Source organism: Ranitomeya variabilis, chromosome 5 (genome assembly GCF_051348905.1).
Source record: "Ranitomeya variabilis isolate aRanVar5 chromosome 5, aRanVar5.hap1, whole genome shotgun sequence".
Taxonomy (NCBI): Eukaryota; Metazoa; Chordata; class Amphibia; order Anura; family Dendrobatidae; genus Ranitomeya; species Ranitomeya variabilis.
In genome coordinates, this window is record NC_135236.1 from 57,869,269 (window position 1) to 57,884,635 (window position 15,367).

General features: G+C 49.9%; 1 protein-coding gene across 1 annotated transcript; it reads right to left on the bottom strand.

Moving 5' to 3' along the window:
• Window positions 1-242: 242 nt before the first annotated feature.
• Window positions 243-10,994, bottom strand: PPAN (peter pan homolog). The gene is made up of 12 exons (XM_077262065.1): window positions 10,841-10,994; window positions 7,167-7,337; window positions 6,914-7,015; window positions 6,313-6,363; window positions 3,947-4,117; window positions 3,451-3,527; window positions 3,051-3,158; window positions 2,741-2,864; window positions 2,557-2,635; window positions 2,118-2,247; window positions 1,869-2,017; window positions 243-1,444 (listed from the first exon to the last, which is right to left on the bottom strand). The coding sequence occupies exons 1-12, from the start codon at window positions 10,853-10,855 to the stop codon at window positions 492-494; spliced, it is 2,130 nt and encodes a 709-aa protein (XP_077118180.1). The 5' UTR covers window positions 10,856-10,994; the 3' UTR covers window positions 243-491.
• Between the last annotated feature and the right edge of the window lie 4,373 nt (window positions 10,995-15,367).

Here is a 15,367-nt window from a genome sequence, read left to right on the forward strand (position 1 = left end):
TGCCTGCTGATGACATCCTGAGTTACATGCTGTATTATACTCTGAGCTGCACTCACCATTCTGCTGGTGCAGTCACTGTGTACATACATTACTTGTGTACGGAACTGGAGGAGCGCCACTCTCGTTCATAGGTTATATCTGGTATTGCAAACTAAATGAATGTTGCTGAGCTGTAATACCGCACACAACCTGTTGCCAAGAGAGGTAATTTCTGAACAAAAATGACAACCTAATACAACCACTGTAAAGAGCATTTTTTTTAATATTAATTATCCCCTCCTCCATATAACTAGTCTGTCACATTCTTTGTATTATTTCTCCTAATAATTACTCTGCTGGGACAGTAAAATTCCGATCTGACAACTGCAGATTAGTGGGGGGGGATGGGACAGATTGTAAAACATCTCACTTTATGGAGGCACCACGGTATAAAGCAGCACGATACTTTATAATTACAGTTATTTACAGGAAGCGTCCGTGGTGGCGCCCTCTTATGGTGACTTTTTCTTATGTCTGAAGGCTTTGCCCTTCGGTCCTCCCATTTTATGTCCTCCGGCAACCTTGCCTTTTTTCCCCCTATTTTGGTCCTTAGAGCCAAATGCTCCGGGTTTCTTGAATCCCATCTTCTTCCCTTTACCCATGGGGTGTTCATTTTGTGTTCGGCCCTTGTTGTTTTTAAAGGGTTTCTGTCCCTTTTTACCAGGTCTAGGTGACTGTCCGTTGGGGCTCTCCAAGTTTCTAAATTGTTTCTTTCCTTTTTTATCAGGTCTGGGAGACAGTCCTTTGGGGCCATCGAAATTTCTAAAAGGTTTCTGTCCTTTAGGAGATCTGGGTGACTGTCCTTTTGGACCATCAAAATTTCTAAATTGCTTATTTCCTTTTTTATCAGGTCTGGGCGACTGTCCTTTGGGGCCATCGAAACTTCTAAATTGTTTCTTTCCTTTTTTATCAGGTCTGGGCGACAGTCCTTTGGGGCCATCGAAGTTTCTAAAAGGTTTCTGTCCTTTAGGAGATCTGGGTGACTGTCCTTTGGGACCATCAAAGTTTCTAAATTGCTTATTTCCTTTTTTATCAGGTCTGGGCGACTGTCCTTTGGGACCCTCGAACTTTCTAAATGGTTTCTTTCCTTGTTTATCATTTCTGGGTGACAGTCCTTTGGGGCCATCAAAGTTTCTAAAAGGTTTATGTCCTTTAGGAGATCTGGGTGACTGTCCTTTGGGACCCTCAAAATTTCTAAATGACTTCTGTCCTTTTTTATCAGGTCTGGGTGACTTTCCCTTGGGGCTCTTCGGACCTTTGTGTAAGGAGAACTTGGACTTGTGATGTCCGCTGGAGGACGGGGAAACATCGCTTTGTTTCATGGGGTCTTTTTTAAATCTCTTCTGGGGTGGTCCAGATTTCCCTTTTGGTAATGATTTCTTTCTTTTGCCGTGAAGGAAGAGATCTACAAGGGGGATGAAAAAAAGACAATAAATAATCCTCCTAGTATGTCAATATTCAAGAACATGCCACCTACCCGATACCAAGGAAGAAGGTCAGAAAACCTCACAGAGACCACATCTTACGTAAACATTTTTCAAGAAGAAAAACACTCCCCCCTTAAAGTCCCAGCGATCAGCTGTGATCGCCAGGGAAAGTTACAACCAACCACACATTTTCGCTGCAGTGACCTTTACTGGGAAGTGAAGAATTACATGTTGGCCACTGAAATAATCAAGTCATCAGTGAATTCATGGATCTGCCAGGGCTTCTCTAAAAGTATTTTTTTAAAGAGATAATCAAATTTCAGACCTTTGGTGTCAAACGAGGCGTTCACACAGGAAACTGGCATATCGTGCTGGGTCCATACATTCCTATAGAAGTTATACCTTTGTCTGGTTCTTCTCCCACCGTCTGTCTGTAATACTCCACGTCATCATCTTCAGACACATCTGCCGGATCTTGTTCTCCAGGGTCTTCCACTTCATCGTCCTCATCCTCTGGTCGCTTCCGCTTCATGCCGGCCAAACTGCGCTTCCTGATGGTAAAATAACAAAAGGTTAATGTCTCTAGAGCCCGGGATGAAGGTTAAAACCCCTCAGATTTTCCTACGATCACGGTGCGTATCGCTCACTCACTTATTCTCCTCATTCATCGCTTTCTTTCGCTTTACATTCTGCTCCTGTTTCTTCTTTCTCTCGCTCTTCTGCTTTAGCTTCTTCTCCCTCCGATCCAGCATCGCCATGATCTCTTCCTCTGTCTTTTTTACTGAAATAGGTAAAAAAAAAAAAAAAAGTTTTTAGAGCGGTAACTCCAAATCCACCTCAAAACTTCTCAAACTTTGAGAGTTTATACTCAGTTTCTGCTCTGAAAACTCTGCAAAAAGACTCCATGCACACACTGCCTGTGGGTGGTTTTCCCACTAAAATTAATACCCAACCTGTTCATACAGTATTTCAAGAGGTTTTTCAGCGTGGATTATGGTGCAGAATCAGCGCAAAAATCAATGAAGAAAAACTCTGTGTGAACACACACCCCAACAAGAGTTCCTTGTAGGAAGGAAAACCTAAAACTTACTATAATTGTGGTACAAAACTTTGCCGTCATTTAAGCCCTCCTCAATCTTGACCAACTGTAGAGTCATCCTGGGGCCGATCTGGAGGCAGGAGAGAAATGGTCATAAAGGGAACACATAACTATTACAGTCAGATTTGCCAGATATCTGCACAATCTATCCATACAGGACTAGTCACAGACTCACCTCCGTTAGACGCACAGCACTTTGCTCGAACCTCTGGTTGCCACGTCCGGCGTAGACCTGGGGCAGCTCCGTGATGTTATGTTCTCCATCTTGCTCGGCCTCGCTCTCCGACAGGTTGGCTCCTCTGGATGGAAGGAATGAGAAGTCAGTAACTGGAAGATGCAACCGCAACGAGAAGAGGAGGTTTGCCAGCTGCTGGCAACTTCCCTCCGGGAGCCCCACCGTCTGCCGGCAACCTCCCCCTTCTGCGGGGATATTGGGGAACATTAACCCTTCATGTCTCTATTACTTCGTTCTCCAGTCCACCTACTTGACTAGTAATTCACTAATGTCCTCCCAGCGGCTCATGTTGGGGAATTTCTCCTGGAGAAGCTTCTTCACCCCTTTGCTCATTCCCACCGGGACCACCTTCACACTGCTGCAAAACAAAAAAGTAGGTTATTATTTACATGAACAATATTGCCCCCTTCAGCCATCATGGAGGTACTGCAACATTGGAACCATATTCCCGCTAGAAATATGCTCATTGCATGTAAGCTCCTTATCTCTGGCGCCCCCTGTATGTAGGAACCATGTAAGACAAGGTCCAGCCTTTTTCGACCAGACGATCCTAGCCGGGGCAATGTCCCCTTACAGATTGCAATGGCAGATTTCCCGGGGTGCGGCACTAGAATAACGGGGTGTTCTAGTTGTAGCATTGCCCTCCTTACTAATGCCTGAAGTCCAGTAGCTGCGTGTCCTGGTTGTAGCTAATGAGGATGCATCTACGGATGGAGTTCAGGTGCACCTAAAAGAGAAAAATCACAATATTGCTCAGGACAAGGTAATGGGGGATAATGAGAGTTGTAGTTCATCTGCTGCTCAGGGGGCGCAACATGGATGTCTCAGAAAACTTCCTCTACGAGGATCATGGGAAGCCCTCAGAAGACTATACAAGATCGTCAGCGACATCCTCTAAGGGGAAGCAAACTGCCCCTCTGATGGAATATTGAAGGCTGCAGACGATCAGCAAGCAATGATTAACTGTAGCGGTTACATAGGAGGAACAGCGCCATCAGGGAAGAAAATATATATAATCTATATTATGATGCGCAGTTTATCTGTTAACAAGGTGTTGCCCAGTAGTGGACTATCCCTTGCTAGGAATCAGATCTGCAGTGTAAAGCATTAGGGACGGAAAGTGGAAGACGGACTTTTTTTTCTTACCTTGTGCACATTGATGGAGGGGAACATATTCTGGAACATGGTGGCCATGACCTTGACGTGCATCCCCTGTGTGCCGAAATTGTTGAGAACCAGGAGAGGAGGAAAGGCGAACTGCTTCTCGTGCATCCGGTGCTTCTTCAGGGAGGAGACCACGTCCTTCACCAGGGAGTACTGCGCACAGAGAGAGGCATTCACATAGTCAGCCCATGTAGTGCCCATCTGTACAGACGAGTGTACCCAGCAGTGCTACGTACTGTGCGGGCACAGGAGGGTCCACACCAGGAGCCCCCACGCTGTGCGGCATCCGGCACAACCTTCTGTATACTGTACATTGGGATGAAGCTTTCCCAGCAGGTTCGTCATTAACATGATGAGAAAACCGCCTCAGCGGCTCGCTCTTAAAGGGAATGTGTCATCAGAAAATTATCAGGCTTTTATGCCACATTAAAAGTGTTAAGGTTTCTTCTTCGATATTTGAAAAAAAAAAACTGAAATATTGTAATTTTCACACTGGCCTCTAAAAGTTTTTATTGTGTAAAAGAACGAAAACATTGAAAAAAGATATAAATGACGTATCGCTGTAATCGTAGTGACCCGAAGAATAAAATGGTCTTACCAATTTTACCCCAAACGGAACGTTATAAAAAATAAAAAAAATTCCTGAATTGCTGGTTTTTGCTCATTCTGCTTCCCAAAAATCAGAATAGAAAGCGATCAAAAAATGTCATGTGCCCGAAAATGGTACCAATAAAAACGTCCACTCGTCCCGCAAAAAACAAGATGACTGTCGGCCAAAATATGAAAAAATTATAGCTCAAAATATGGTGATGCAAAAACTAGTTTTCGTTATAAAAGCATCTTTTAGTGTGTGACAGCAGCCAAACATAAAAACCCGATATAATTCTGGTATATCTGTAATCGCACCGACCCGAAGAATAAAGTCACCTAATCACTTATACCGCACGAGGAAAGGCGTAAAAAATAAATAAAACCAATTCTTCACCTGCTGTTGATTTTTTCATTCTGCTCCCAAAGATCGCAGTAAGGCTCGCCGCACATTTATCCTGCGCTCTGCGCTGAGCGCTTACATCGGGTTTCCGTGTAAATCTCTTAAATATGTGATTCAGACAGAACCCCTGGCAAAAGATTCCCTATAATGAGGCAGATGGAGGCACTTTGGTCGCTATCTGACCTGTGATCTGGCGGTGTCTGTCTTTTTAGGAGTGCATAAAAGTGCCGTCAGCCACAGGTGGAGCCCAGAGTAACTCCACTGCCTCATTATAGTGAATGGATCCTTCAGAGGTCTCATCTGAATTACGTCACTCAGAGATTTCGATGGAAACCCCGATGTAAGTGCTCAGCGTAGAGGACCGGATAAATGTGATCCCAAATGTTATGTAAAATGTTCCCAATAAAAGCTTCAACTCAATCCACAAAAAAAAAGCAAGTCCCCACTCAGGTCCATCATCTAACGGAAATATAGGGGGCTTGCACATTCCTAGTAGCACAAAGGCTCTGGAAAAGCTAAACGGCTCCTCCCCGCGCCAAAAAATTCAGCGAATTTTGCGTTCCCAAATCCCCCCTCCCGTCTGAGCCCCACAGTGTGTCTAAGCCACATTCAGAGCCCACATGTTTGGCAGTGGCATAATTTCCAAAATGGGTTCACTTGAAGGGGGATTCTGCTTTTCTAGCACATAGGTGCTCTATTATATGGAGTAGGCAAACTATTGCAGGAAATTCTGCGCTCCGTCCTTCCAGAGTCTCTCCGTGTGGCTAAGCAGTACTGCACAGCCACATATCGGTATTTCTACATTCAGCAGAAATCGAGGGACACATTTTGGTGCCATTTTTCTCCATTTTCCCGTGTGAAAATGTAAAATCTGGGACTAAAAAAAGAATGTTTGTGGTAAAAACGCAATTACATTTTTTTCACTGCCCCAATGGTGTCAATCAGGAGAAATTGCACAACAAACTGGGGTCCTTTTCTTTCCTATTAGCCCTTATAAAAATCTTAAAAATTGGGGAGGAAAACATTTTAGTGGTAAAAATGTAATTGATCTTTCTTCATCTCCCAATGGTATAATTTTGTATGAGGCATGTGTGGTGTCAATATAATCACTGCACCCCTAGATGAATTCATGGGGGGTGTAGTTTGTAAAGTGACATCACTTATGTTGGGGTTCTGCCAATGTGTCCTAGCACCCACAAATCATTCCAGAAAAATCTGAACTGCAATATGGCGTCTCTTCCCTTCTGAGCTTTATACTCTGCCTCATAAGTAGTTTCCCCACACATACCAATACAGACAGAACTAAAGAAGAACTTTCCAAAAACAGCTGAGATGAGAATACAGTAAGGGTACCGACCTGAGCCACTTTGAAGTGCAGCGTGGGGCCTCTCGGCAAGCGGACAAATTTCTAACGATGGGGGAAAAAAATAAACAAAAAAAGTCAATTTTGCATTAGGAGATATTTGCTGGGGGTTATGTAGTATAAAGGGGACATTGGGGTTGTTCCATAATGACAGCCCTGTCCCTACAGTCCATCTTGAGTGCAGTCTGTGCCCCTCCAGCTTCCTGCCCTGCACAGTAAGTTACACAGGAGGTGGCGGATAACATCCAGGTGCCTCACTGACAGAGGACACACATATGGCCGAGTATAACAATATACTGTGCTGCTGGTATACCTTTATAAGGCATAATGAACTAAAGAGCCCCCACAGATGCTGACAAGGGGGTACACAGTCCCCAGCACAGAGGCCTGGCCTGTCAGAGCCTGTATTAATGCTAATAAGGATAAGGAGACCACAAAGTCAGCGACAGACGGTGACCATGAAGGCCAACGAGGCAGCCCGAGGCTCAGGAATTGGGAGAGGTCTATTGTTTGGGCCCCACTAGTCTATGACTTCTAGATGATGAGATAAAGCTGTACACATTTTTCTCGAACACATCACCAGCTCTTTACTTACAAAGTTGACGTTTGTCTCAGTTTTGCTGAAGACCAGGAAGTGGGTGACTCCGAGGGGCCCGGCCACCGAGACGAAGTCTTTCAGGCTGTTCTTCTTGCGAACCTACAAAGCAAAGTACAAAATGAGCAAATCACCTGCTAACCCCTCACACAAAGAGCGGCCCCGCCGACACGTGCACACCATCATTACGGCTCCTCGCCACCCTGCCGGCGTTTTCTGTGCTGACTCCGGCCTTGACCTATCTGGTTGTTACCTTGAGCGAGGAGGCCGTATACGGCTCCATGGCTTTCCTCACATCCTGGATCAGCTGCTGCACGTTCTTCCCAATCTGCCCGCGATGGAAGACGAACGAGTGCGGGACGCCGGAGTAATCCTCCTCGGCATTGTGAACGGCGGCCGCTCGGAGCTTCTTCTGGTTCTTAGTCTATAAAAGAAGAGAAGAGTCAGCGGTGAGGAGACGCTGGACTGGAGGGGGTGGTCCCTGAGACACACTGTTTGCTAAATCAGCCAGGTCTGTCAGAGGAAGGAAAATCGATTGAGGCCACAAATACAAGAGAGAAATGTCAGACCTGGTCTGTGATCACACGTGTGGAGACCGCTCAGGTGTGCGGTGGGGCGACGTCATGGGAGCCGTGAGGCAACATCCTGGGCACAGTGGAGCGACACCATGTGTGCGGTGGGGCGACGTTATGGGCACAGTGGGGCGACACCATGTGCGCGGTGAAGCGACATTATGGGCGCGGTGGGGCGACATTATGGGCGCGGTGGGGCGACATTATGGGCGCGGTGGGGCGACATTATGGGCGCGGTGGGGCGACATTATGGGCGCGGTGGGGCGACACCATGGGCGCGGTGGGGCGACACCATGGGCGCGGTGGGGCGACACCATGGGCGCGGTGGGGCGACACCATGGGCGCGGTGGGGCGACACCATGGGCGCGGTGGGGCGACACCATGGGCGCGGTGGGGCGACACCATGGGCGCGGTGGGGCGACACCATGGGCACGGTGGGGCGACACCATGGGCACGGTGGGGCGACACCATGGGCACGGTGGGGCGACACCATGGGCACGGTGGGGCGACACCATGGGCACGGTGGGGCGACACCATGGGCACGGTGGGGCGACACCATGGGCACGGTGGGGCGACACCATGGGCACGGTGGGGCGACACCATGGGCACGGTGGGGCGACACCATGGGCACGGTGGGGCGACACCATGGGCACGGTGGGGCGACACCATGGGCACGGTGGGGCGACACCATGGGCACGGTGGGGCGACACCATGGGCACGGTGGGGCGACACCATGGGCACGGTGGGGCGACACCATGGGCACGGTGGGGCGACACCATGGGCACGGTGGGGCGACACCATGGGCACGGTGGGGCGACACCATGGGCACGGTGGGGCGACACCATGGGCACGGTGGGGCGACACCATGGGCACGGTGGGGCGACACCATGGGCACGGTGGGGCGACACCATGGGCACGGTGGGGCGACACCATGGGCACGGTGGGGCGACACCATGGGCACGGTGGGGCGACACCATGGGCACGGTGGGGCGACACCATGGGCACGGTGGGGCGACACCATGGGCACGGTGGGGCGACACCATGGGCACGGTGGGGCGACACCATGGGCACGGTGGGGCGACACCATGGGCACGGTGGGGCGACACCATGGGCACGGTGGGGCGACACCATGGGCACGGTGGGGCGACACCATGGGCACGGTGGGGCGACACCATGGGCACGGTGGGGCGACACCATGGGCACGGTGGGGCGACACCATGGGCACGGTGGGGCGACACCATGGGCACGGTGGGGCGACACCATGGGCACGGTGGGGCGACACCATGGGCACGGTGGGGCGACACCATGGGCACGGTGGGGCGACACCATGGGCACGGTGGGGCGACACCATGGGCACGGTGGGGCGACACCATGGGCACGGTGGGGCGACATCATGGGCACGGTGGGGCGACATCATGGGCACGGTGGGGCGACATCATGGGCACGGTGGGGCGACATCATGGGCACGGTGGGGCGACATCATGGGCACGGTGGGGCGACATCATGGGCACGGTGGGGCGACATCATGGGCACGGTGGGGCGACATCATGGGCACGGTGGGGCGACATCATGGGCACGGTGGGGCGACATCATGGGCACGGTGGGGCGACATCATGGGCACGGTGGGGCGACATCATGGGCACGGTGGGGCGACATTATGGGCACGGTGGGGCGACATTATGGGCACGGTGGGGCGACATTATGGGCACGGTGGGGCGACATTATGGGCACGGTGGGGCGACATTATGGGCACGGTGGGGCGACATTATGGGCACGGTGGGGCGACATTATGGGCACGGTGGGGCGACATTATGGGCACGGTGGGGCGACATTATGGGCACGGTGGGGCGACATTATGGGCACGGTGGGGCGACATTATGGGCACGGTGGGGCGACATTATGGGCACGGTGGGGCGACATTATGGGCACGGTGGGGCGACATTATGGGCACGGTGGGGCGACATTATGGGCACGGTGGGGCGACATTATGGGCACGGTGGGGCGACATTATGGGCACGGTGGGGCGACATTATGGGCACGGTGGGGCGACATTATGGGCACGGTGGGGCGACATTATGGGCACGGTGGGGCGACATTATGGGCACGGTGGGGCGACATTATGGGCACGGTGGGGCGACATTATGGGCACGGTGGGGCGACATTATGGGCACGGTGGGGCGACATTATGGGCACGGTGGGGCGACATTATGGGCACGGTGGGGCGACATTATGGGCACGGTGGGGCGACATTATGGGCACGGTGGGGCGACATTATGGGCACGGTGGGGCGACATTATGGGCACGGTGGGGCGACATTATGGGCACGGTGGGGCGACATTATGGGCACGGTGGGGCGACATTATGGGCACGGTGGGGCGACATTATGGGCACGGTGGGGCGACATTATGGGCACGGTGGGGCGACATTATGGGCACGGTGGGGCGACATTATGGGCACGGTGGGGCGACACCATGGGCACGGTGGGGCGACACCATGGGCACGGTGGGGCGACACCATGTGCGCAGTGAGGTGACTTCATGTGTACGGTGAAGCGACATTATGGGCACGGTGGGGCGACATTATGGGCACAGTGGGGCGACACCATGTGCGCAGTGAGGTGACTTCATGTGTACGGTGAAGCGACATTATGGGCACGGTGGGGCGACATTATGGGCACGGTGGGGCGACATTATGGGCACGGTGGGGCGACATTATGGGCACGGTGGGGCGACATTATGGGCACGGTGGGGCGACATTATGGGCACAGTGGGGCGACACCATGTGCGCAGTGAGGTGACTTCATGTGTACGGTGAAGCGACATTATGGGCACGGTGGGGCGACATTATGGGCACAGTGAAGCGACATTATGGGCACAGTGGGGCGACGTTATGGGCACAGTGGGGCGACGTTATGGGCACAGTGGGGCGACGTTATGGGCACAGTGGGGCGACGTTATGGGCACAGTGGGGCGACGTTATGGGCACAGTGGGGCGACGTTATGGGCACAGTGGGGCGACGTTATGGGCACAGTGGGGCGACGTTATGGGCACAGTGGGGCGACACCATGTGCGCAGTGAGGTGACTTCATGTGTACGGTGGGGCGACGTCCGGGGCACAGCGAGGTGACATCACACTGGAGCACAATCTTATTCCATTACATACAGTTGTTTCCCACTCTCCACAAGTTCAGTCTTTCCCTGCACACAGCCTGCGCCCGCTGTGCCAGCCCAGATGCCCAATGATGATGACACGACCGTGCGAGCTAGAGACGGCAGCAAACAACTACAACTCCCAGCAGCTCCAGGACGTCGCATCCTCTCCCCCCGGTACCGGCCCCGCTCCGCCTCCTCTCACCTTCTCCTTCCCCATGCTGCGCTCTCCTCTCCACCGCACGCACGTGGTAGAGAAGCTCTCACACTTCCGGTTGCGCCGTCTCCTAACTAGAACCAAAGCTGCGTTCTGTTAGTTCCGCCTTCACTTGGTTCCGGGCAGGGACTGTGACTGCGCTGAGGAAGAAGCGGGTGGCAACTTTCTATACGGTCTCTAGGGGGCGCTGTGCATCTTGTGTCATTGGGAAAACAGCCACATTGTATAAGCAAAGGAATGGGGTCGGGTCTATAGCAACCAATCGGATTCCAGCTTTTATTTTTACAATGCAGGTTACAAAATAAGACAAGTGACCTGATTGGTCAGAGTCTGTATATAGGAGAATCTGGTCACAGTCTGTATACAGGGGTCTGTATATAGGAGAATCTGGTCAGAGTCTGTATACGGGGGTCTGTATATAGGAGGATCTGGTCAGAGTCCATATACGGGGGTCTGTATATAGGAGGATCTGGTCAGAGTCTGTATACGGGGTTCTGTATATAGGAGGATCTGGTCAGAGTCTGTATACGGGGGTCTGTATATAGGAGAATCTGGTCAGAGTCTCTATACAGGGGTCTGTATATAGGAGAATCTGGTCAGAGTCTGTATACGGGGGTCTGTATACAGGAGAATCTGGTCAGAGTCTGTATATAGGAGAATGGTCAGAGTCTGTATACGGGTGTCTGTATATAGGAGGATCTGGTCAGAGTCTGTATACGGGGGTCTGTATATAGGAGGATCTGGTCAGAGTCTGTATACGGGGGTCTGTATATAGGAGGATCTGGTCAGAGTCTGTATACGGGGGTCTGTATATAGGAGGATCTGGTCAGAGTCTGTATACGGGGGTCTGTATATAGAAGAATCTGGTCAGAGTCTGTATATAGGAGAATCTGGTCAGAGTCTGTATACAGAGGTCTGTATATAGGAGAATGGTCAGAGTCTGTATACGGGTGTCTGTATATAGGAGGATCTGGTCAGAGTCTGTATACGGGGGTCTGTATATAGGAGGATCTGGTCAGAGTCTGTATACGGGGGTCTGTATATAGAAGAATCTGGTCAGAGTCTATACGGGGGTCTGTATATAGGAGGATCTGGTCAGAGTCTGTATATAGGAGAATCTGGTCAGAGTCTGTATACAGAGGTCTGTATATAGGAGAATGGTCAGAGTCTGTATACGGGTGTCTGTATATAGGAGGATCTGGTCAGAGCCTGTATACGGGGGTCTGTATATAGGAGGATCTGGTCAGAGTCCATATACGGGGGTCTGTATATAGGAGGATCTGGTCAGAGTCTGTATATAGGAGAATCTGGTCAGAGTCTGTATACGGGGATCTGTAAATAGGAGGATCTGGTCAGAGTCCATATACGGGGGTCTGTATACAGGAGAATCTGGTCAGAGTCTGTATATAGGAGAATCTGGTCAGAGTCTGTATACGGGGGTCTGTATATAGGAGGATCTGGTCAGAGTCTGTATACGGGGGTCTGTATATAGAAGAATCTGGTCAGAGTCTATACGGGGGTCTGTATATAGGAGGATCTGGTCAGAGTCTGTATACGGGGGTCTGTATATAGAAGAATCTGGTCAGAGTCTATACGGGGGTCTGTATATAGGAGAATCTGGTCAGAGTCTGTATACGGGGTCTATATAGGAGAATCTGGTCAGAGTCTGTATACGGGGGTCTGTACATAGGAGAATCTGGTCAGAGTCTCTATACGGGGTCTGTATATAGGAGAATCTGGTCAAAGTTTGTATACGGGGGTCTGTATATAGAAGAATCTGGTCAGAGTCTATACGGGGGTCTGTACATAGGAGAATCTGGTCAGAGTCTCTATACGGGGTCTGTATATAGGAGAATCTGGTCAAAGTTTGTATACGGGGGTCTGTATATAGGAGAATCTGGTCATTTATATTTTACTATAATTATATTTTTTGGGTAGTTCAATCTGTTGGTGTTCTAGTTATTTCTGAACGCCCATTGATGAGTAATTCCCCCTTTTTTTGGTTCATATATAGGATGTTAGTCTCAGATCAGTTGCAGAACAGAGAGCATCGGTAGAGTGATAGAAATGAGGGAGGAGATATAGGGTGCAGAACTGTGGAGAGCTTTGTGGGTGAGAGAGATAAGTTTATATTGTTTTCTGTAGCAGATGGGTAACCAGTGCAATGACTGGCACAAGATGGAGGCATCGGTGAAGCAGCTGGACAGAAATATGACCCTGGATGCTGCATTCAGGACGGATAGCAGAGGAGAAAGTTTGGTTAGAGAGAGACCGATCAGTAGAGTGTTGCTGTAGCCCAGACCAGAATGAATAAGAGCGATGGTAAGAGTTTTTGCAGTTTCGAAGGTGAGAAAAGGTCAGATTCTGGAGATGTTTTTAAGGTAACACGGGCAAGTGAGTAATCAGATATAGGGAATAAAGGAAAGTTCTGTGTCAAAAATTACTCCAAGACAGTGAATGTGCCGCTGAGCGGGGAAAGGCTGGAGGGGGTTAACTAGGCAACCACCTGGGTTTTAACTAGAGCCCCTGATGGGGTGATTAGGCTTGGGCCACAGGTGGACGCCAGGTGCTACTCCAGGACAGATCCAGGTACCGCGGCAGCTGACACTAAGGGTCAGGACAGTAGACACAGACTCGGAGTCCAAGGTGAGACCGGATAATGGTGGAACAGATAGTAGTACTAGTACGGGACAGGGTCGTAAGCACAGGAACGTACCGCCAGAGTGTTTTTTTGCTCAGGTACCAAGCAGAGCGTGTTCAAGTTCAGGTACAGCTGTAACGGTTTCTGGATCATGTACTGGTGGAGCGGCTTGTTGTTCACGTACAGCAGGTGCTGTTTCAGGTTCATATACAGCCGGAGCGGTTTCATGTTCAGGTACCACCAGAGCAGTTTTTGGATCACGTACCGCCAGAGCGGTTTCAGGCTCAGAAACCGCCAGTGCGGATTCAAGTTCGAAGTACAGATACAGATCAGACTGGAACAGGTGGTAGAACAGATACTGGTTCGGGGACCCAACCATGGTCTTGCAGCTAGAAAACTGCCACACTCAATTGTAGCTCAGGCACCTCCCTACAGGTGTAGGTGCCTAAAGTACTAAGTGTAGTGATGACGAATATACTCGTTACTCGAGATTTCCTGATCATGCTCGGGTGACCTCCAAGTATTTTTTAGTGCTCGGAGATTTAGTTTTCATCACCGCAGCTGGATGATTTACATCTGTTAGCCAGCATAAGTACATGTGGGGGTTGCCTGGTTGCTAGGGAATCCCCACATGTAATCAAGTTGGCTAAGAGATGTAAATCATTCAGCTGAGGTGATGAAAACTAAATCTCCGAGCACTAAAAAATACTTGGAGGACACCTGAGCGTCCTCAGGAAATCTCGAATAACGAGTATATTCGCTCATCACTAACTAAGTGTCTCCCAGCTATTTGCTGTGGACACATAGGTTTGTGTGCTCTGTCTCTATAAGAGACCAATAGTCTGCACGCATTCATCCTAAGCACGCCATCATGGGCCCCTTCCACATCTGACTTATAAGTTGGTACTGCTATTATATTTAATCATAATCCCCTCGATGTACTTACTTTGTTGTTAGAGATTTCAGTCTGTGCCAAATACGTTTGCATGTAATGTGGTTATATTGGCACTTAGGTGTCACTATGCCTGTTACTATCTTTTGTATGTATTTTAATGATTATTCACCTTTTTTGAACTATCTATTAATAAAACTGATAAAACTGATTATATGTGATGACATTTTGCTCTGAAATTCACTTGTTTGTTTTGGGTAACACTTCATATTTGATGTGATAGAGCAATTATTTAATTTTGGCCATCTTTTGGTAAATCAACTTAGAAGAGTGCCTCCTACTGCAGAACTCGCTTGTTATCAGATTCCGGCACTAAAGTTCTCCCGGGAGGAGAGAGACAAGTTCATAGTCACCATCCTGAAGGGTGCAATAATATGCAGGGGTTCTTCCTCTTGGTCAGATGGCAGAAAGGTCCTAGAGAGGGTATCTGCCTTGAAGTTCTTGTCGAGTGGACGAAAATGTAGAACAAAATGAAAGCGGATGAAGCAAAGCGACCACTTAGCTTGGTGCGGCTTCATCCTTTGCAATGACTGTAGGTAGGCCAAGTTCTTGTGGTCGGTGTATATGACGACTGGATGAACTGCTCCTTCGAGTAAGTAACGGCATTCCTCTAGGGCTATATTGATCACCAACAACTCTTGGACGTCAATTGAATAGTTTCGTTCAGGAGCTAAGAAAAACTTGGAAAAGAACTTCTGTGTGAGAACTGCCACTGATCCAGGGGACGAAACACGCACATCCAGGAATAATTGATTGCTTAGCTCTGGTCTGTGAAGCAGAGAAGGCCTCTTTTTGAGAAAGAGATGCATCCTAAGCCTCCGGAGTCCAGATCTTGGGATTAGCACTGTGACAACACAGCATTTATGCTTAATTACGCCAGAGGTATTTTTCTTTGGTGGTTCAAGAGACATAGGCCATTTTC

Excerpts from the sequence above, each read along its gene's own strand:
- PPAN (XM_077262065.1), bottom strand. Across the intron at positions 6,364-6,913 it reads CTGAGACAAACGTCAACTTT|AAATTTGTCCGCTTGCCGAG; the intron begins GTAAGTAAAGAG and ends CCCCATCGTTAG. Across the intron at positions 2,248-2,556 it reads AGTTTTGTACCACAATTATA|TAAAAAAGACAGAGGAAGAG; the intron begins GTAAGTTTTAGG and ends TACCTATTTCAG.